This window comes from Amblyraja radiata, chromosome 14 (genome assembly GCF_010909765.2).
Source record: "Amblyraja radiata isolate CabotCenter1 chromosome 14, sAmbRad1.1.pri, whole genome shotgun sequence".
Classification (NCBI taxonomy): domain Eukaryota; kingdom Metazoa; phylum Chordata; class Chondrichthyes; order Rajiformes; family Rajidae; genus Amblyraja; species Amblyraja radiata.
This window is the reverse complement of record NC_045969.1, coordinates 32,165,721-32,188,272: the sequence shown is the minus strand read 5'-3', so window position 1 is coordinate 32,188,272 and position 22,552 is coordinate 32,165,721. Positions and strand designations below refer to the sequence as shown.

General features: G+C 44.7%; 1 protein-coding gene across 2 annotated transcripts in view; it reads left to right on the top strand.

Moving 5' to 3' along the window:
• Positions 1-22,552, top strand: part of f5 (coagulation factor V) — a 58,990-nt gene that overhangs the window by 23,948 nt on the left and 12,490 nt on the right. For both annotated transcript variants that reach the window (XM_033033046.1, XM_033033044.1), the window contains exons 10-20: positions 1,913-2,115; positions 3,406-3,553; positions 4,245-4,457; positions 5,951-7,982; positions 11,560-11,728; positions 13,570-13,806; positions 14,249-14,477; positions 17,545-17,730; positions 19,060-19,176; positions 20,472-20,543; positions 20,987-21,081. In XM_033033046.1, coding sequence (XP_032888937.1) covers positions 1,913-2,115; positions 3,406-3,553; positions 4,245-4,457; positions 5,951-7,982; positions 11,560-11,728; positions 13,570-13,806; positions 14,249-14,477; positions 17,545-17,730; positions 19,060-19,176; positions 20,472-20,543; positions 20,987-21,081 — 3,701 coding nt within the window. The remainder of the gene's footprint in view (positions 1-1,912; positions 2,116-3,405; positions 3,554-4,244; positions 4,458-5,950; positions 7,983-11,559; positions 11,729-13,569; positions 13,807-14,248; positions 14,478-17,544; positions 17,731-19,059; positions 19,177-20,471; positions 20,544-20,986; positions 21,082-22,552) is intronic.

The following is a 22,552-nucleotide window of genomic DNA, read 5'->3' as shown; positions in this document are numbered from 1 at the left end:
AATTTATGGAATTCACTGCCCCAGGGAGCAGTGGAAGCAGAAACGTTAAATATATTTAAGTCTAAAATAGATGGTTTTTTAGCTGCCAAGGGGATAAGGGGCTACGGGGAGAGGGCAGGGATATGGACCTAGGTATGGTTAGTATAGTAAGACCTGAGTGATCTCCTGGACAAGTGTCGATCGCCTGGATTGGGGTCGGAGAGGAATTTCCCGGATTTTTTTTCCCGAATTGGACCTGGGTTTTTATCCGTTTTTTTGCCTCCCCCAGGAGATCACGCGGTTCTTGGGGTGGAGAGGGGTGATAGCGGTATAAAGGGGAGGGTAGTGTCTTGTGTTCTGTGTCTTGTGTCTACTGTTTGTGGGTAAGTGTGTCTGTTTAGTGTTCAGCCATGAGCGAATGGCGGTGCGGGCTCGACGGACCTGGTGGTCTACTCTCGCACCTACTTTCTATGTTTCTATGTTTCTATGGACAGGTGACATTTTGGGTCGGGACCCTTCTTCGGACATTTGCGGGGGGGAGCTGGAAAAGAGATGAGGTTGGGACAAAGCCTGACAAGTGATAGGTGGATAGACGCAACATGCTGGAGTAACTCAGTGGGTCAGGTCAGGCAGCATCTCTGGTGAAAAGGAATAGGTGACGGTTCGGGTCGACCCGAAACATCACCTATTCCTTATCTCCAGAGATGCTGCCTGACCTGCTAAATTACTCCAGCATTTGGTGTCTATCTTTGGGGTAAACCAGCTTCTGCAGTCCTTCCTATACAAGTGATAGGTGGAAACAGGTGAGGGGGAGGTTTGATTGGAGAGATGAGTGAATTAGGTGGCAAAGACTGGAGGTGAAAAGAACATAACAGGTGTCAGATAAGGAGAGAAGAGGAGTAAAATGGAGATGCAAGGAAGTGCAGGTGCTGGAATCTCGAGTGACACACAAAGTGCGAGAGTAATTCAGAAGGTCAGGCAGCATGTGTGTGAAATACTTCTTTAAATCTCCTACACTCCTCCCCTTTACAGCTTCTCATCCCCTACTTGGGAGTGACAATCAGGGCAGACAATGTGGTCGTCCTGCCGAAGAAAGAATGCCATTAAACGGGAAAGAGAGCACAAAAAACAACAATGATCTTACAGGATCTGGAGGGTTTGAGTTACAGGGAGAGGCTGGGACACAAAGTGCTGGAGTAACTCAGCAGGTCAGGCAGCATCCCCGGAGAACATGGATAGGTGACATTTCGGGCTGGGACCCTTCTTCAGACTCGTGTTGCGAGGACTCCTGCCCATAGAATAAGGCCCTGAGCTGGAGGCAATGGAAGAAATCCCAGATATAAAGGCTCTGAAATAGGGTCTAGACCAGAAGCATCACCTATCCATGTTGTCCAGGGATGCTGCCTGACCTGCTGAGTTACTCCAGCACTTTGTGTATTTACCAGCATCTGAAATTCTTTGTTTCTATATTCTGGATAAAGATTTGCCTGGTTAGCTGGGCTGTTTGATAGGTTAGGTTATTGTTTATTGTTAGTTTATTGTCACGTGTACTGAGCAACAGTGGAAAGCTTTTTGTTTGCATGCTATCCAGTCAACAGAAAGACTACACATGATTACAATCAAGCCGGCCACAGTGTACTGATACAGGATGAAGGGAATAAGGTTTAGTGCAAGGTAAAATCCGATTAAAGATACTCCGAAGGTCTCCAAAGAGGCAGGTGATAGGTCAGGACCACTTTTTCGTTGGTGATGGCGTGGTTCATTGTGTCCATGTGTACAGTGCTATGAGTCTGTGACTGAGTATGCGGGCTTCACCGAAGAGTAGTTGCAACCAAGAGAACATCCCACTCTGTTTATTGAGATAGCTGCCTTAAAATAACAGTTGCATTATTTTGCTGCTAATACTAAATGCGTTGCAATATTAACCCTGCAGATTCCAAGAGTCAGGTTGAACCTGATCAAATCCAGATATATCTTTGGGTCATCTCTGAAAACGATGGGCCAACATCTTTGGATCCTAGATGTCTAACGAGAGTGTATCACAGTGCTGTGGACACCACTCGAGACATTGCTTCCGGACTTTTTGGACCGCTTCTAATCTGCAAGGGACGCTCTTTGGATGCCCGGAATTTACAGGTGAAGTAGCATTAATCTGTCACCTTTTACTGTATAAACTGGTGGCGGCATGGTGGCACAGCAGGTAGAGTCGCTGCATCACAGCACCAGAGACCCGGGTTCGATTCCGACTACGGGTGCTGTCTGTACGGAGTTTGTACATTCTCCCTGTGACCATATGTGTTTTTAGAGAAGGCAGGTACAGGATACTGAGTTGGAAGGAAAGCCATGATCATATTGAATGGCGGAGCAGGCTTGAAGGGCCGAATGGCCTACTCCTGCACCTATTTTCTATGCTTCTAAACACTAACTTACTTGGTGTAAAGAACACAAAGTGCTGGAGTAATGGCAGCCCAGTGGCGCAGCGGTATAGTTGCTGCATTACAGCACCAGAGACCTGGGTTTGATCCTGACTACGGGTGCTGTCTGTATGGAGGTGGTACGTTCTCCCTGTCACCACGTGTGTTTTCTCCGGGTACTCCGGTTTCTTCTGGAATTTTCTCCATAATGGACTTCTGTAATTTGAACCTTGTGTTAGGATAGAACTCGTGTACAGGTTTCCGTGATCGGCACAGACTGGGTTGGCCGAATGGCTTGTTTCCAGCCTGGATCTCTAAAAAAAAATAAAAATCAAATAAGCTCAGCAGGTCAGGCATCCCCCCTGGAGAAAATGAATAGGCACCATTTCATGCTGGGATTCTTCTTTGGACTGATGGACACAAACCTACTTGCTGACTTGTTGTTGCTCATGCTAATGTTTGTCATTTTATAATTAGAGAGAACAGTTTGGTGTGTTCTAGTGACACAAGAGGACTTTTCCCAATTAAGGTCAGTCCGCCAGCCAACTAAAAACGCTGTTTGACAAATTAATTGAGAAATAGTGTATCTTAAGAGTCAAAGTCTATACAACTCCAAGTTCAATAAATGAACAGGAAGAAATAGATGCATACGTTGAATTTGTAATCACTACGTTTCCTAAAGTTCATAAACATTTGACATATTCTGTTTCCACACACTGCAACAAGTAGAGCTGCTGCCTCACAGCGTCAGAGACCCGGGTTCGATGCTGACCTCAGGTCTGTCTGTGTGGATTTTCCACGTTCTCCCCGTGACCGCGTGCGTTTCCTCCAGGTGCGCCGGTTTCCTCCCACATCCCGAAAACACGCAGGTTTGCAGGTTAATTGGTGAATTAAGTTTCTGGTGTTGTAAGGCAGCAATTCTACTGCTCCACCACTGTGCCTTGGTCAAGTTGCTGTAGAGCTGTCTTTTTGTAACCTTTGAAGATCTGATGTTTCTCTCTGTTCTGTTTAGATAAGAGTGGATCAAGAGCAACGCATCATATTTGCAGCAATTGATGAAAACCAAAGCTGGTACATTGATGAGAACATTCAGTCGTGCTTGCAACCATCCAGTGTTGACACCACAGACCCTGAGTTTTATGAATCAAACATCATGTACAGTGAGTACAGGTGCATGGGAAGCTATTTCCATCTTTCGTTGGTAGTGCATCTTGACTTGGAGTGTGCTCTCGTGATTTTGTCCAGGTTAAAGGAAGCGCTGGTCCACCAGTTACTGCAAAATTGGTGGTGGACCTGTATTACTATACGTAAGCACATCTTAGATACAGTACAAGTGTATAGAAAAGTACACTGAAACAGTATACAAGAGTCGCCAGGTTTTCAACATTTTCAAGTCCCAGTTGTTAGTGCAGAGTTTCCTAACCTGACCATGAAGGCCTGTTGTCCTGGCGCCATTATCATTACATTTTAAGGCAAGCATTTATATTTTGATGCATGCCATTGTGTTTCCTCCATATAAGCTCTGAACTACATAGACTTGGGGGCATTGGTTTTGTCTTTTTGCACTATTATTGTTTGTATTTGTGTGTGTGTACATGCACGCGTGCACACACATACACACACGCACGCACACACACACACACACATGCACACATGCGCGCACATGCACACACACGCACACCCACACACACACACACACATGTATACACAATGAACTTTTTTTTCTCGTTTATTATATTGCTTACAGAGTACTATGTTTACATATTCTGTTGTGCTGCTGCAAATAAGAGTTTCATTGTTCTATCTGGGACACATGACAATTAAACACTCTTGACTCTTGTGTGTTTACAGCAATAAATGGTTTTGTGTATGAAAGCAAAGAGGCGTTGCCGTTCTGTGAAGGGGATATCACCTACTGGCACGTGTTCAGCATCGGTTCTCAGGACCGCATGCTGTCAATTAATTTTCACGGACACACCTTCAACCACAGAAAGATGAATGAAGACGTGATTCATCTCTTCCCTTTATCTGGCGAAACTGTGAGCATGCTGATGGACAATTCGGGTGAGCTCATCTTTTATTGTGCTGTTGACCATACCAAGTGCATATTCGTATCAGTCCTCTTTGGCATATAGCACGGAAACAGGCCCTTTGGCCCAACATGCCCATTCTGACCAAGATGATCCATTTATACTAGTCCCATCTGTCTGCGTTTAGCCCATATTCCTCTAAACCTTTACTATGCATGTACCTGTCCAAATCTATTTTAAATGTTGTTATAGTATTTGCCTCAACTAATTGCTCTGGCAGCTCGTTCCATTTACCCACCACCCTCTGCATAAAAAAAGTTGCTCCTCGGGTTCCTATTAAATCTTGCCCCTCTCATCTTAAACCTCTGTCCTCTGGTTATTGATTCCCCTACTCTGGGTAAAAGACTGTGCATTCACCCTATCTATTCCTCTCATGATCTTATGCACCTCTATAAGATCACCCCTTATCCTGCTGTGCTCCAAGGAATAAAGTCCTAGCGTAGACAACCTCTCTCTATAGCACAGCCACTCGAGGTCTGGCAACATCCTCGTAAATCTCCAGCTAAACAACATCTTTCCCATGACATGGTGACCAAAACTGAACACACTCTTGACTCCTGAAGTTGGGAGTTCATGTACAGTTGTAAATGTCATTGATGGGGCCACATTTAGAGTATGGCCACATTTACAACTGTACATGAACTCCTAACTTCAGGAGTCAAGAGTGTGTTCAGTTTTGGTCACCATGTCATAGGAAAGATGTTGTTAAACTGGAGGAGATTTACGAGGAAGTTGCCAGTTCTCGAGTGCCTGTGCTATAGAGAGTCAAGAGTGTTTTATTGTCATATGTCCCAGACAGAACAATTACATTCTTATTTGCAGCAGCACAACAGAATATGTAAACATAATAATACTCTGTAATCAACACACATGTATGCATGCACACACACGCACACACACGCGCACACACACGCACACGCACACACACGCGCACACACACACACACACACGCGCACACACACACACACGCGCACACACACACACACACAGGCGAACTGGCCAGGGTGTCAGCTTGCCCGATGGCAAGTGGGCCCGTGATGAAGTGGGCCCCCTATATCAAGTGGGCCCCTTTGTCTCCTGGCAATCAATATTTTTAGACCCAGTCCGCCACTGCACACACACACACACACACACACACACACACACACACACACACACACACACACACACACACACACACACACACACACACACACACACACACACACACACACACACACGCACCTCGATACTGACTGATGAAGACCAATGTGCCAAAAGCTCTCTTGACCACTCTATCCACCTGTGCCACCACTTTCAAGGAACTATGTCCCTACACACCTAATCACTCTGCTCTACAACACCCCGAGGGCCTTGTCGTTCACTGTGAAGGTTCTGCTTTAGTTTGACTTCCCATGTTTCATCCCTGTGCAGCACTGAGTGTTCTGGTTTACTGCCGGTCTTGAGATGCAGTGTTGGGTTTTGCAGGTGAGTGGCTTCTCAGGCCGCTGAGCACACAGCCGAGGACCTACGGTATGAGGATGAGAATTAAAGTCTACCAATGCGATGACGATGTAGTCTTACACCCACTGGTCTTTTTCAAGATTGAATACGAGGGAGACAAATTCCTGGTAGATGTCAGTGAGGATGAGGACGACCAGGAATTAGATGCAGAGACTCTGGAATTACTGAAAGAACTCGGTATGCGGTCGTTCAAAAATTTGCAGGAAAACACTGAAGGAGAAGATATTCTCCAATTTATTGAAGGGGATTCAACAGAGCACAACACTGTTGCATTCAAGGAAGAAGCTATGCCATATCCAAATGGAACTCAGAGTAGAACATCCATCAATGCAAGTAAACCAATCAATTTGACAAATGAAGGTGTAGGGGATGACTTGGATTATTCTGAAGAGGACAACATTGAAGAATCTGTTAAACTAAATGAAAGTTCAACTGTGGAACCAACAACAACAGAAGCACTCAGTGAAGTGACACCATTAGCTGAATCATATGGATCCGATTCACGACCTCTGAATTCCACCTCAACAAATACTCTTTTAAGCCACAATATGCAGAGCATGGTGGAAGAAACAACCAGCTTGGAGACTCCTACCAAAGACAATGATACAAGGGATGACACTAAAGGACCTGAAGATACTGAATCAATGGCAGCCATCGACAGTACCACTTTCTTACTGAACATGAACGACACAGACATCCTGCTTAGTCTCCCAGAGCAGATTCCTGAATGGACATTAAGGCACAGTAATAATTCTCAGCTAAGTGCAGAGAGTGCAAGTTACGCCAACACTGCTGATGGCGAGGGAGAAGAAGTGTCTGCTTCAGTTCCGCAAGGAAATAGCTCAGGAAGAAATCGTCAAAAAGGCAACGTTGAAAATGTGATTGTACGAGGCAATGAGGATGCTGTAGAAGTAAATCCTGACGGTGGAATCGGGGGCCAACAGGAAGTCATCAAAGGGGTTGCAGTCAAAACGGGTGGAGGTGCTGAGTTAGGATTGGTTCATGAATCAATGTCAGTCGAAGACAATCAGGCAATTGAGGAGGCACTCATCCAGCGTGCTGTGAATAAGACAGAGAACATCACAAATAATGGAAGCACAAGTGAAGCAACGACTAATGGTGAGAAGAAGGTTTCACTAAGTCAAGTATCCAGCGAGACTCTACAACGTTTCACAGATACCTCAGAAGACTCAAGTACAGAGACCAGTGGAGATTCTGAGAAGAATAATTTGTTCAGTCAAGTGTCCAGTGAGGTTCCAAACCATTTTACTAATACCTCGGAAGAGTCAAGTCTGGAGAGCAGTGAAATTCGTGAAAAGGTGTTTATTTTCTTAAAGAAAAATGTAGAAGACAAGCACAGGGTTCGATTTCAGGGAACACCTTTAAAACCCAAAGGGAATCATCTGACCTACCAAGTGGAAGAAAGAGGCGTTCGTGTGTCCAAGGTAAAAAGTTTGAAAAGGTACATAAAAGACTCAGTAAAAGATAACTCTAGACAAATGCTCAAAACAGTGGAAAACACGAGAAGGAAAGCTGCAGCTGAAATGATGCTGAAACGCAGAAATATAATGAAGAAGCAGCTGTCACCAAGAGGATTCAAGCCTGGGATGAAACAACAAATTCATATTCCCATGGGCAAAAAACAGTTTTCACCAAGGGGGTTTAAACTCATGCAAAAACACTCTGTAATCTATCAAGATGACACTTCCAGGAGTATCATCATTGGAGTTCCCAAGCTCAACCACCGAGGCACTCTTGATTACGACGAATACATTGCAAACGTAGAGGTAAACCCTCTTGGAGCTGTGTTGGAAAATGAGGAGAAGACCGATTTAGATTCTGTAAGCCCTTATACCCACGACAAACGCGCTCATTCAGAATTGTCCCGGGATCCAGAGATGATTGTGGAACATTACTTACGTAGCCACAGTGGGAATGTGAGGCGGTATTTTATAGCTGCAGAGGAAGTTTATTGGGATTATTCCAGGAATGCAATGTAAGTTTGGAATCTTATCACCATTTCTAATTGTTTTTGCTTTTTTTGTCCCATTTTGTCATGTTGTAAATTAGTTTAGTTTAATTTATTGTCACACGAACCGAGGTACAGTGGAAAGCTTTTGTTGTGTGCTAACCAGTCAGAGGCAAGGCAATACATGATTACAATCGAGCCATCCACAGTGTGCAGATACATGATAAAAGGAATAACGTGAATAATGTTTAGTGCAAGATAAAGTCAGTAAAGTTTGATCAAACATTCGATCAAACATAGAGTCAGAAGAAGGTTTTCGGCCCGAAACGTTGCCTATTTCCTTCGCTCCATAGATGCTGCTGCACCCGCTGAGTTTCTCCAGCATTTTTGTGTACCTTCGATCAAACATAGTTCAGGACTGCTCTCTAGTTGTGGTAGGATGGTTCATTTGCCTGATATCAGCTGGGAAGAAGCTGTCCCTGAATCTGGAGGTGCGCATTTTCACACAAGTCTCAACGCTTGATTATGCTGCTGGCCTTGCCGAGGCAGCGTGAGATATAAATGGAGTCAATAGAAGGGAGGCTGGTTTGTGTGATGTGTCTGGGCTGAGTCCACAATCCTCTGCAATTTCTTGCGGTCTTGGATGGAGCTGTTCCCAAACCAGAATTCCCCAAATTAGATCAGATCGACATCCTACACAAAGACCATTTAAACATTTGCTAACATTCTGATGTTGTCTCTTTCATTGTCATTTGCTACATTAAAGGTGCTCAAAAACAGGTTGATCAGACAGTTAGCAACTTGGTGTCAAGACAGATTAACATTCTGCATTGCTAATTAATTTTCAGAATTAATTGCAGTGTTGCTGCTCAGCTAAGGAATTATTCTAAAAGAAATAGCTTTACTATTATCTGATGTTAATGTACATCTACACTCATCAAGGTATTGGAAACAAAAAACATGAAACAAAATCTTAGCTCCTGACAGAATGTGTTGCAAGGAACTGCAGATGCTGGTTTATACCAAAGATAGACACAAAGTGCTGGAGTAACTCAGCGGAGTTCCGACCCAAAACGTCACCCATCCTTTTTCTCCCAAGATGCTGCCTGACCCGCTGAGTTTCTCCAGCACTTTTCGTCTATCTTCAGCTTAATTCCTGAATTTAATCTCTAAGCTAAATATTTCATAGTTTTTAAAACTTAAACGGAAAGGCTTTACAGGTTTAAAGACTTATGAAACGTTAAAGTTTTAAACTTTAAAAGTTTAAAGCGCCATCAAACATAAAGAGGAGGAATCAGACTTCTCATGACCATAATTGTAGCAGTCAAGTTGTGCAACTTATATACAACATAAAGACCAAAATGAAGAAGGTAAACTTAAACGGTGTTAATTGATCCTATATCAGTGTATTTGCAAACTGCTTTGTTTATTGCAGTTTTTTCTCTTTTGATCACTAAACTCCTTGTAATTGAAGATGTAAATAGTTGGAAAGACCATGTCATAGGAGCAGAAGGGGCAGGAGATTGCAACCTTCACGTGGTCCGCCCTGTTTCGACGAATGCAATCAACCTGATGTGCACATTCAAATAAGATCAAATAGAACAAGTTGTCCTACAACTTTAGGATATGCACGCACGCCATACGCAAGAAGAAGATAGGAGCAGAATTAGGCCATTTGGCTCATTGAATCTACTCTGCCATTCAATCATGGCCGATCTATTTTTCCCTCTCAACCCCATTCTCCTGCGTTCTCCCTATAACCAGGCCCGGAAATAGCTATCAAAACATGGGGAGGGGCCGGGCCGGGGGGGGGACACAATTTCTTGGCGGCCGCGCGCGCATGCGCACACACTCACACACACACACGAGGCTTCGGAGGCTTCAGCCATGGGCCCTGTGGACGATAATTACAGGAATGATGGCCCAGGCTTACGGCCAGCGCGGAGAAGCAGCGCTAAATGCAGCTCAACTCTGCCTGTCTTGTCGGTTAACCTACAGCCCTGCCTGGACTGACGGGACACCAGTCCGGAGCTGTGGAGCTAGCGCTGCTTCTCCGCGCTGGCTGTAAACCTGGGCCGTCGTTCCCACCAGGACGTCTCCCTCCTCCAATCACCGCGTTCTATCCTCAGTCCCACCTCCCTACTTTCGCCTCTGACCGACACCTCCCTCCTAGAATCATTGCGCTGATCAACATATCCCGCCCCCATTGCCTGCTGAACGACGTCTCTCTCGTCCAATCGGCGCCCTCGATCATCAGTCCCACCTCCACTCTCGCGGAAAGCGGAGATTTCACCGGGTTTTTAAATCCGGAATACAAAAAATGGGGGGGATCGACCCCCACCTCTCAAAACGGGGGGGGGGGAGGGGGGTTGTCCCTCCTGGCCCCCCCGTGATTTCCGCCCCTGCCTATAACCATTGACGTCTTCACTTGTCAAGAACCTATCAATCTCTGCTCTTTGGCAATGAATTCCACAGATTCACCATCCTGGGACAGCAGTGGTGCAGCGGTAGAGTTGCTGCCTCACAGCGCCAGAGACCCGGGTTCAATCCTGATTATGGGTGTTGTCTGTATGGAGTTTGTACGTTCTCCATGTGACTGCGTGGGTTTTACCCGGGTGCTCCAGGGTGTTTCCACGCTGTATCTTTACACTAAACAAAACTAAACTCTGGCTCAAGAAATTTCTCTTCATCTCCATTATGAAGATACGTCCTTTGATTCAGAGACTGTGCGTCAGGTTCTAGACCCTCTCATTAGTGGAAACATCCTTTCCATGTCCACTCTCTGTAGTCCTTTCATCATCCGTTAGGTTTCAATTCAGTGAAACTGCATTCTAAATCTCAAAGTCATTTCCATGCCCAGAGCAGGGAGATTATATTTGCAGGTGTGTTTCATTCATACTAAGCTTCTAGCCCAAATCGTGTTAATTTATAACCCATCAGATAATAAAGAACTAAGATGGGTTAATCTTAAAGTGCCAAATTCTGCAAGATGTCAGCAGCTAGCAAGTCTTTGTGATTAAAAGAGTTAAATCGTATTTTAAAAGACATGCACAAAATTTACATGATATCGAATATTGAAGAAAATTAATGTGCTATTATATGTGCAGAAATGGGGCTGCACAGTGGCGCTGTGGTAGAGTTGCAGCACCAGAGACCCGGGTTCGATCCTGACTATGGGCGCTGTCTGCACGGAGTTTGTACTTTCTCTCCGTGACCTCGTGGGTTTTCTCGGGTGCTCCGGTTTCTTCCCACACTCCAAAGACGTACAAGTTTGTAGGTTAATTGGCTTTGGTTAGAATTGTAAATTATCACTAGTGTGTAGGATAGTTCTTGTGTTTGGGGTGATCGCTGGTCGGCACGGACAAAGTGGGTTGAATGGGCCTGTTTCTGCGCTGTATCTCTAAAGTATATTATATATTATCTCTAACTGTATAGTATAGTATATAGAATAGTATAACTATATAGTATAACTACATAATATCTCTAAAATATGTCTTTAAACTGTATCTCTAAACCTATGTTATATTTGCTGACCCAATTTACATTTTGCATGACATATTGAATGATAGTCTATTCTTTGTGTTCTGTCATTCTAATATGCTAGGAGAGATTTTGTGGGTTCCACACAGCAAAGGAATACTCGGTACAAAAAGGTCATATTTCAAAGATATACAGACGCCTTCTTTGAGACTCGTTACACACACGGAGAACGGGAGGACCACTTGGGAATTCTTGGACCAGTCATCAGAGCAGAAATCAACGATGTCATCAAGGTGTGCAATAATATTTTAATCATAATTTACATTGGTAATACTTTAGCCGGAGGGAAGGACCTCGTGATCCACTGATCTATCTCTCCCTCTCAACCCCACACTCCTGCTTTCTCTCCATAACCCCTGACACCCTTACTAATCAAGAATCTGTAAATTTCCAGAAAAATATCCATTGACTTGGGCTCCACAACCATCTGTGGCAATGAATTCCACAAATTCACCACCCTCTGACTAAAGAAATTTATCCTCATGTCCTTTCGAAAGGTACATATTTTTTATTCTGAGGCTATGGCCTCTGGTCCTAGACTCTCCCACTAATGGGAATATCCTCTCCACATTCATTCTATCCAGGCCTTTCATTATTTGGTAAGTTTCAATGAAGTTTCCCCTCATCCTTCTAAATCCTTCCAAAAGATAGGGTGTTCCGAACAGTGAAATTGCATTGCAGTGATTTATTGTAATTACTAATTTGACTGTATTGAGCAATGTGAATTATTATTTATAACATAAATTAATGCCAGAAATACTCAATAGTTCAGGCAGAATCTGTGGTGAGAACCAGAGAGAATACTGCAACCGCAAGAAATGCAACACCTGTCCCTTTACCTCCCCCCTCGACTCCATTCAAGGACCCAAGCAGTCGTTCCAGGTGCGACAGAGGTTCACCTGTATCTCCTCCAACCTCATCTACTGCATCCGCTGCTCTAGATGTCAGCTGATCTACATCGGTGAGACTAAGCGGAGGTTGGGCGATCGTTTCGCCGAACACCTCCGCTCGGTCCGCAAGAACCTACCTGACCTCCCGGTGGCTCAGCACTTCAACTCCCCTCCCCCCCCATTCCCAATCCGACCTCTCTGTCCTGGGTCTCCTCCATTGCCAGAGTGAGCAACACCAGAAATTGGAGGAACAGCACCTCATTGGGGAGCCTGCATCCGGAGGGCATGAACATTGAATTCTCACAATTTTGTTAGCCCTTGCTGTCTCCTCCCCTTCCTTAGCCCTCGAGCTGTCTCCTGCCATCCCCCATCCCTCGGGCTCCTCCTCCTCCTTTTTCCTTCCTTCTGCCCGCCACCCCCCTATCAGTCTGAAGAAGGGTTTCGGCCTGAAACGTTACCTATTTCCTTCGCTCCATAGATGCTGCTGCACCCGCTGAGTTTCTCCAGCATTTTTGTGTACCAGAGAGATTACTTGTAAGTTGCTGGAAAGAACTATCTTTAGTGCATCCTACTCACTGAGTACTTTAGGCCATTTCACTAGCTTTAACTAGCTTCAATAAAAATTACACTAAATGCTGGAGTAACTCAGCAGGTCAGGCAGCATCTCTGGAGAACATGGGTAGGTGAAGTTTTGGATTGGGACACTTTTTCAGAAATTAACAATTTAGTTTTAGAGATACAGCGTGGAAGCAGACCCTTCGGCCCATCAAGTCCACACCGACCATTGATCACCCATTCATGCTAGTTATCCCACTACACACTAGGTGCAATTTACAGAGGCTAATTAACCTATATACCTGCATGTCTTTGGGATGTGGGAGGAAACCCACGTGGTCACAGGAAGAACGTGCAAACTCCACATACCAGACAGCACCCGAGGTCAGGATCAAACCCAGGTTTCTAGCATTGTGAGGTAACGGCTCTACCAGCTGCGCCACTGTGCCCCCATTCATTACTTTTTATGAAACAATCCAGCTTGATCATCAGGCATTCCCTTCCCATTACAATCGAACCTAGGACTCTGGCCCTGTGAGGCAGTGGCTCTACCACTGCGCCACTATGGTGCCCTTTACAACACCTAGTATCATCTCGATTGATAACCCATACGTGTGCTTATTCATCAGGTTATGTTCAAAAATTTAGCTTCAAGGCCCTACTCCATTCACGCACACGGAGTGTCGTATGAAAAATCCTCGGAAGGGATGACGTACGAAGACTTCTCTACAGATTGGTTTAAATCAGACGATGCTGTTCCTCCAAATGCCACGTATACCTACGTATGGAATGTGCCACCTCGGTCTGGCCCTGAAGATACGGATTCCGTTTGCAAGCCCTGGGTCTATTATTCTAGCGTAGACTTTGTGAGTGTTCTCCAATGGAAACAACTTCAATGATTCTTGGCAATTTGAATTTAGTTAAGTTTGGAGATACACCACGGAAACAGGCCCTTCGACCCACACTGACCATCCGCACCGAGTCCGCACCGACCATCGATTCCCACTCACTAACACTATTCTACACACACTGGATACAATTTACAATTATACCAAGCCAATGAACCCACAAACCTGGATGTCTTTTGAGTGTGGGAGTAAACCTGGTGAAAACCCACGCAGGTCATAGGGAGAACGTACAAACCCCGTACAGACAGTACCCGTAGTCAGGGTAGAACCTGGGTCTCTCGTGCTGTAAGGCAGCAACTCTACCGCTGTGCAGCCCCCACCCTGCCGCCCTGAATTGCAGAAGGAAAAATACATTTATTTAATTTTACAAACGCTTAAAGTATTGTTTCTTTCCTTACAGGGGAAGGATATTAATTCAGGTTTGATTGGACCTCTTCTGATCTGCCGGAATGGGACATTGTCACCCGTTGATGACATCCCCAAAGATGCTCCTGAATTTATTTTTCTGTTTAATACTTTCGATGAAACCAAAAGCTGGTACCTTAACGACAGCACAAGACAAAGATGTAATGGCGACTGTGAGATGAGTGATGAAGATTCGGATTTTATACAACGCAATACATTTCATGGTACTCATTCCTTTCTTCTGTATTCAGATACCTTTTAAGTTTAACACACTTTCTGTGGCCACAGTGTCACCATTGCTAATGTTAGGAGAAAATCACCATTGGACTCATAGTCATAGAATCTTACACTGTGGAAATAGGACTTTTGGCCCAACTTGTCCACACATGTCCCAACTACACTTGGCAGCATGGTTATGCAGCAGTAGAGTTGCTGCCTTACAGCGCCAGAGACCCAGGTTCGATCCTGACCAAGGGTGCTGTCTGTATGGAGTTTGTAACCATAGTGGGATACAGCAGGGATTGCTGGTTGGCGTGGACCTGGTGGGCTGCAGGGCCTGTTTCCGCGCTGTATCTCTAAAGTAAACTAAGTTAAACTAAACACCAGTCCCATCTGCCTGCATTTGGCCCATTTCCCTCTAAAGCTGATCTATCCATGTATCTGTCTAAATGTCTCTTAAACTTTGTGATTCTACCTGCCTCAACTACCTCCTCGATCTATTCCTCTCATGGAATAATAATCAACAATTAGCTCAGTGATTTAATGCTGATGAGTATTTTTTTGGTGACCACTTATCTTCTGCATTAGGGGATATCAGCTACAGGGAGAGGTTGTACAGACTTGGATTGTTTTCTCTTGAACCCTGGAGGTTGAGAAGGGACCTGATGGAAATATATACAATTATGAGAAGCATAGACACGGTAGACAGTTAGAACCTTGGAAATATCAAATGCTGGACGGCGTACAGTAGCTTTAAGATGAGAGGAACAACGTTTAAAGGAGATGTGCAGGGCACGTTTTTACATAGAGGGTGGTGAATGCCTGGAATGTGCTGCCAAAGATGGCGGTGGAGGCAGATATGACAGTGGTGTTAACTTTTGAATAGGCACATGGATATGGAGGGATATGGATTATGTGCAGACAGATAAAAGTTGGCATTATGGTTGGCGCAGACAATGTGGACCGTAGGGCCTGTTCCTGTGCTGCAATGTTCTCTGTATGTTCTATATGTTAGCCTTCTGGATTATCTTCCCATCAAACTCTCCCTGCACCCAGATGCACAAACATCTGTTATGCCCCATATCTGAGGATGGGCGTGCTGGCATTGGAGAGGGTCCAGATGAGATTTACGAGAATTATCCCAGGAATTCATCGGTTAACATAGAATGAACATTTGACGGCACTAGGCCTATACTCGCGGAATTTATAAGGATGAGGGGAACCCTCATGGAAACTTAACACATTGTGAAAGGCCTGTATAGAATGGATGTGGAGAGGATGTTTCCTCCAGTGGGAGAGTCTAGGACCTGAGGCCATAGTCTCAGAATAAAAGGACTTCCTTTTAGAAAGGAGATGAGGAGGAATTTCTTTAGTCAGAGGGTGGTGAATCTGTGGGATTCATTGAACCAACACCTTGATTAGCAAATTTGCAGATGACACAAAGCAGGGTGGCAGTGTGAACTGTGAGGAGGATGCTATGAGAATGCAGGGTGACTTGAACAGGTTGGGGGAGTGAGCAGATGCATGGCAGATGAAGTTTAATGTGGATAAATGTGAGGTTATCCACTTTGGTATCAAAAACAGGAAGGCAGATTACTATCTAAATGGCGTCAAGTTGGGAAAGGGGGAAGTACAATGGGATCTGGGGGTCCTTGTTCATCAGTCTATGAAAGTAAGCATGCAGGTACAGCAGGCAGTGAAGAAAGTGAATGGCATGTTGGCCTTCATAACAAGAGGAGTCGAGTATAGAAGCAAAGAGGTCCTTCTGCAGTTGTACAGGGCCCTAGTGAGACCACACCTGGAGCATTGTGTGCAGGTTTGGTCCCCTAATTTGAGGAAGGACATTCTTGCTATTGAAGGAGTGCAGCGTAGGTTTACAAGGTTAATTCCCAGGATGGTGGGACTATCATATGCTGAGAGAATGGAGTGGCTGGGCTTGTACACTCTGGAATTTAGAAGGATGAGAGGATATCTTATTGAAATATATAAGATTGTTAAAGGTTTGGACACGCTAGAGGCAGGAAACATGGTCCCGATGTTGGGGGAGTCCAGAACCAGGGGCCACAGTTTAAGAATAAGGGGTAAGCCATTTAGAAAGGAGACGAGGAAACACTTTTTCTCACAGAGAGTTGTGAGTCTGTGGAATTCTCTGCCTCAGAGGGCGGTGGAGGCTGGTTCTCTGGATACTTTCAAGAGAGAGCTAGAGAGGGCTCTTAAAGATAGCGGGTAAGGGGATATGGGGAGAAGGCTGGAACGGGGTACTGATTGGGCTTGATCAGCCATGATCACACTGAATGGCGGTGCTGGCTCGAAGGGCCGAATGGCCTCATCCTACACCTATTGGCTATTGTCTATTGACAGGATTTCCAGTTCATAATAGTGTTGCAAATTGGTTAGATGTTACATTTCGATGAATTTCCTGTCTTCTCTCACCTCCAACTGCCTCACACTGTTAGAAAGGGCTTTTAGAATGGCATAACGATTCTTTTTTTTACAATTAAATGAAAACCCACGCAATATACTTTGAGCGCTATTTATCTCTCCTGTAATTTACTGGGGAGATTACTCCTGCAGATTTTCCTATCTTTACTAACAACCCGCAACTTATTTCAAGTAACGTGCCACTAAAATCGATGATTGTCCATTTAGATTGTAAACACATTTCATTCAGTATTTTGAAAGTTTTGGGCAGCACGGTGGCACAGCGGTAGAGTAGCTGCATGACAGCGCAGAGACTCAGGTTCGATCCTGACTACAGGTGCTGTCTGTACGTAGTTTGTACGTTCTCCCTGTAAACGCGTGGGTTTTCTCCTGGAGTTACAGTTTCCTCCCACACTCCAAAGACGTGCAGATTTGTAGGCTAATTGACTTCAGTAAAATTGTAAACTGTCCTTTGTATGTGTAGGATAGTGTTAGTGTGCAGGGATCGGTGGTCGGTGCGAACTAGGTGGGCCGAAGGGCCTGCTTCCGCGCTGTATCTCTAAACTAATAAACTATACTAAAGATCACAACTTTCAGCCAACCAATGAATAATTTCATGATTTCTTACGAATAACATCTTTGCATTTCTAGCCATAAATGGGTTTACCAATGGCTCGTTAAGAGGCCTGGTGATGTTTGAGAAGGAACTGGTTCGTTTTTATTTGATTAACATGGGAAGCTCAGAAGAAGTGCATGCTATAAGTCTGGATGGTCACACGTTCATTGAAAAGATTGAGAACACACGCCATCGTCTGGGAGTTTACAACTTGTATCCAGGTAAGGCCCATCACTGCCATGTGGCATGACGTTTATGGACCTCCCCTCCTTCTGGACCTCCGCACCGTCGAATGGATCTATAAGAGGTGACACAAAGTGCTGGAGTAACACAGAGGGTCAGGCAGCAACTCTGGATAACATGGATAGGTGACGTTCTCCTGTGATGCTGCCGAGAGAACATATGGCCGTCTGAGCCTGAGATAGACTTGGGGGAGGGGGGTTAAAAAATGCGAAGGCTTCTTCATGCCTGAAAATCTTAGACGTGTGGTGTAAAGTTTGACACAGATAATGAGCACTGCACTCCCAACCCACCCCAGACCCCAGACTGAGCCAGCAACCCTGCTCCTCTCTGAGGTTCTCGATCTGCCTGAGAGTCCCATCACTAGACACCCTGAGTCATCATTTTATATACAATCATAAGATCTAGAACTTTAGGAGCAGAATTAGGACATTCGGCCCATCAAGTCTACTCCGTGTTTTAATCATGGCTGATCTATCTTTCCCTCTCAACCCCATTCTCTTTCCTTCTCCCCTTAACCTTTAACGCCATTACGAATCAAGAATCTGTCAATCTCCACCTTAAAAATACCCAATGATTTGGCCTCCACATCCATCTGCGGCAATGAATTCCACAGACTCACCACCTTCTGACTAAACAAATTCCTCCCCATCTCCTTTCTAAAGGTTCATAATTTTATTCTGCTATTCTCTCCCACTGGTGGAAACGTCCTCTCCATATCCACTCTATCCAAGCCTTTCACTGCCAGCCCCCTCTAAATTATTTCTAAATTCCAGCAAGTACAGGCCCATGTATGTGTGTGTGTGTGTGTGTGTGTGTGTGTGTGTGTGTGTGTGTGTGTGTGTGTGTGTGTGTGTGTGTGTGTGTGTGTGTGTGTGTGTGTGTGTGTGTGTGTGTGTGTAACATACAAACACATACACACACATATAACTGTTACAATTATATCTGTGTTACACAGATATAATTGTATATATATACATTATACTGTACATATATGCATGCATATACAATATATGCACCCATTTTATTTATTTATATATACACACACACACACACACACACACTCTTTTTTGTTTATTTATTTGTTTATTATCTGCTTTGATTGGATAGAATGCAAAACAAAGCTTTTCATAGTACCTTGGTACACATGCAATAATAAACGTAATGCTAAATTATTCCCTCCACAGATGCTGTCTAACTTGCTGAGATCCTCCAGCACGTTGTGTTTTACTCAAGTTTCCAACATCTGCAGTCTCACTGGGAGTCATCCCATGTTTTTACTAATCAAGCGTTTGTCCTAAAACCTACAGGTGCTTTTAGAACTGTGGAGCTGTATTCATCCAAGCCGGGCATATGGCTGTTACAGTGTGAGAATGGAGAGGATTACAAAGGAGGCATGCAGGCACATATGCTGATTCTATCTAAAGGTAATATAATATTGAAATAGTATATTTCATGATTTATGTTGTGTAATGCACACAATGTGCAGAGAAATATGTGAAATAAAGCTTAATATACAACTAAACTAAAGTAACACTAAATTCTGGGCACACAGTGACACAGCTGCAGAGCTGCTGCCTCCCGGATTCGATCGGGTGCTGTCTGTGTGGAGTTTGCACATTCTCCCTGTGACCATGTGGGTTTCCTCCGGGTGCTCCGGTTTCCTCCCATTTCCCAAAGACGTGCGGGTTTGTAGGTTAATTGGCTTCTGTAAATTGTCCCTAGTGTGCAGGGAGTGGATGAGAAAGTGAGTGAGAACGAGTGTGAACGGGTGATCCATTGGTCGGCATGGACTCGATGGACCAAAAGGCCTGTTTCCATGCTGTATCCCTAAACTAAAAATTCAAAATTGTATGTCAATCAGACTTCTGGCTGTGTGACCACTGCCAAATGCAAATTAAACAAAGGCGGGCAGAAAACTAAATACAGGTCCACTACCGATTTTCCGGCACCCTTGTTTCCAGAGCCTTGTTATACATTCCATAACCCACAGAGGTCATGGCCTTGGGGAGCTGAGACACCAGCTGCAAAGTTGGCCTTAGAAGTCTGGTATGGGGACGGATCTGCCTCGTCCGGCCGGGCCAGAGTTCCAGAGCCCTGGCAGCAAGGGGCAAATTTGACCCGCCGATCGCCCACGGAGTTTCCGATGAGGTAGAGATCGGCCGCCTCACCCAGCCTACTCACCACATTTTCGGGACAACTTCCAGATGGGGATTTCCAGTCCCATGTCCTGGTTCACCTACACCTGGACCTCTGGTCCCAGGTCCTGGCCCATCTACACATGGGCCTTTGGTGCCAGGTCCTGGCCACAGTGCCACAGTGCCGCTCCAAATGATTTTTGAAAGTTTGGACATTTTACACAGTACTGATAGGGCCAGTAGGAGGGTGAACCAGGGCAATTCCTCCAGCGCCTTCAGGTTCGGCTGCAGGGGCATCCCTGGGACACAACGATGGCCGGGCGAGGAGAGGGGCTTCAGTTCACGGGTACTGCTCCAGTCCATCAAGCACGCGGGCCAACCGGACTTTGGACTATGAATAATGGCGCCAAAAATGGCGGCATCTGCATGTGTAATATCTGCAAACACAGATGCATATGTGACTAAATAAAGCACTATTGAACGAGTTACGGGAGGGATTAATCAGGTACAAACCAATAGGGACTAAATACAAGGGTACAGCAGATAAAATTATTTTAACTCAATGCACGCTGCTTCCTTCCCAGGTTGTGATCGCCCACTGGGTTTGGTATCTGGAAGTATAACTGACTCACAGATCACGGCATCAGACCACGAGGGTAAGTGCATTGCCTCTGTTGCTTTCAGCAGTGCCACTTGAAAGGTAATAAACCGATATAAAAGGGTGGCACAGTGGTGCAGCTGGTAGAGCCACTACCTCACAGAACCAGCAACCCAGGTTAGATCCTGACCTTGGGTGCTGCCTATGCGGAGTTTGAATGTTCTCCTTGTGACTGCATGGGTTTCCTCTGGGTGCTCCGGTTTCATTCCATATCACAAAGACGTGTGGGTTTGTAGGTTAAGTCTCCCTCTGTAAATTGCCCCTAGGGAGTGGATGGGAAAGTGGGAAAACCTGGAACTAGTGTGAGCTGGTGATCGATGGTCAGCGTGGACTTGGCGGGCTGAAGGGTTTGTTTCCATGCTCCTGACTGCTCTCTTGTGTATTGTACCTATTCTACTGGCATTTGCGAGTTTTTACTTGGAATTTGTTATCCTTTATTAGATAAATGGGAGCCAAAGTTGGCTCGACTGCACAACAGTGGCATGGTCAATGCCTGGAGTGCGATGATGAACAACAAAAACTTACCTTGGATCCAAGTACGACCTCATTCTTACAAAGGAATACAATCTTTTCCTAAATCGCTAGTGGCCAATATTTATGCTTATAATCATTAATGAACATTTAGAAGTGATTGGTCATTGTATGAAGCACGTCTAAGAATGAATGTTTTCAAAAGCTATGTACACATACTTTTACACATAGAAGCAAGGAACTGTAGATGCTGGTTTACAAAAAAAGACACTAAGTGCTGGAGTAACTCAAGGGGCTGGACCACATCCGTGGAGGACGTGGATTGGCGCTTTTTCGGATTGGAGCCCTTCTTCAGCCTCGAATCAGGGCCTTAAGGTCATAAGGAATAGGAGTAGAATTAGGGCCATAGAATTGGGTTTCCCCCGTGTGCTCCATTTTCCTCCAACATCCCAAAGATGCGCGGGTTTGTAAGTCTATTGGCCCTCTGTAAATTGCCCTGAGTGTGTAGGAAGTGGATGAGAAAGTGGGATAACAGAAATAATGTGAATGGGTGATCGATGTTCGGCGTGGACTCGACGGGCCGAAGGGTCTGTTTCCACTTTGTATCTCTAAAGAAAACTTGGAAAATACTTATTCCTATAGAACCAATCACATAAATTAACGCCAAGTCTGCCACCAACAAGCAAATGCACCATCTAGGGCTTCTACCCGTTATCATTCAGTGACTGTATTTGTCTAATTCAACTTCAATAGATGTTTGCTTCTAAATAGATTCTACAAGCCTTCTAATAGACTGACTTCTGAAGAAGGGTATCAACTCAAAACGACATGTTCTCCAGGGGTGTTGCCAGACCCTCCGAGTTACTCCAACATTTTGTGTCTTTCCTTGGTGAACCAGCACCTGCAATTCCTTGTTTCTGCATCTCAAGAGAACATGGAGAGGAGACGTTTTGGGTCGGGATCCTTCTCTGGTCTTGGCGTCATGTTCAGCACAGACATTGTGGGCCGAAGGGCCGATTCTTGTCCTGTACTGTTTTAGGCAGCTGCATATGTGGTTTGACTCATAAAATTGCTATAAAAGGTTTCTCAACAGTTTTTGTAGTATCAGGTGTGCTTAATAACACAGCAAAAGTCTACCACAGTCAGACCACTGGAAAGGTCACATTTTCAAATCCTTAAAATATCCATTATTCCTTCATTATTCATCATAGACAAATAATTTTGGTGCCTAACCCCATGTTTTGGGGGTCTAGGAATTCAATTAGCATATTTAAATTATAGTAATGTGAGTACATAATTGTGAAATCCAAGATTGCGGACCAATATAGCGGCCAAGCTATGAAAATGCCCATTACTACTTCATCATTCATCATAGACAAGATGTCTGGCCCCATGTTTTGGGGACATAGGAATCCAATTAGCAGATTTAAAATATAGTGAAGTGATTACATTACAAAGTGATATCAAATCCCATAATACTTATTTCTGAAAAATAACTTTGATCCGCATCAGATTTACAAATAGTAATTGTCACAC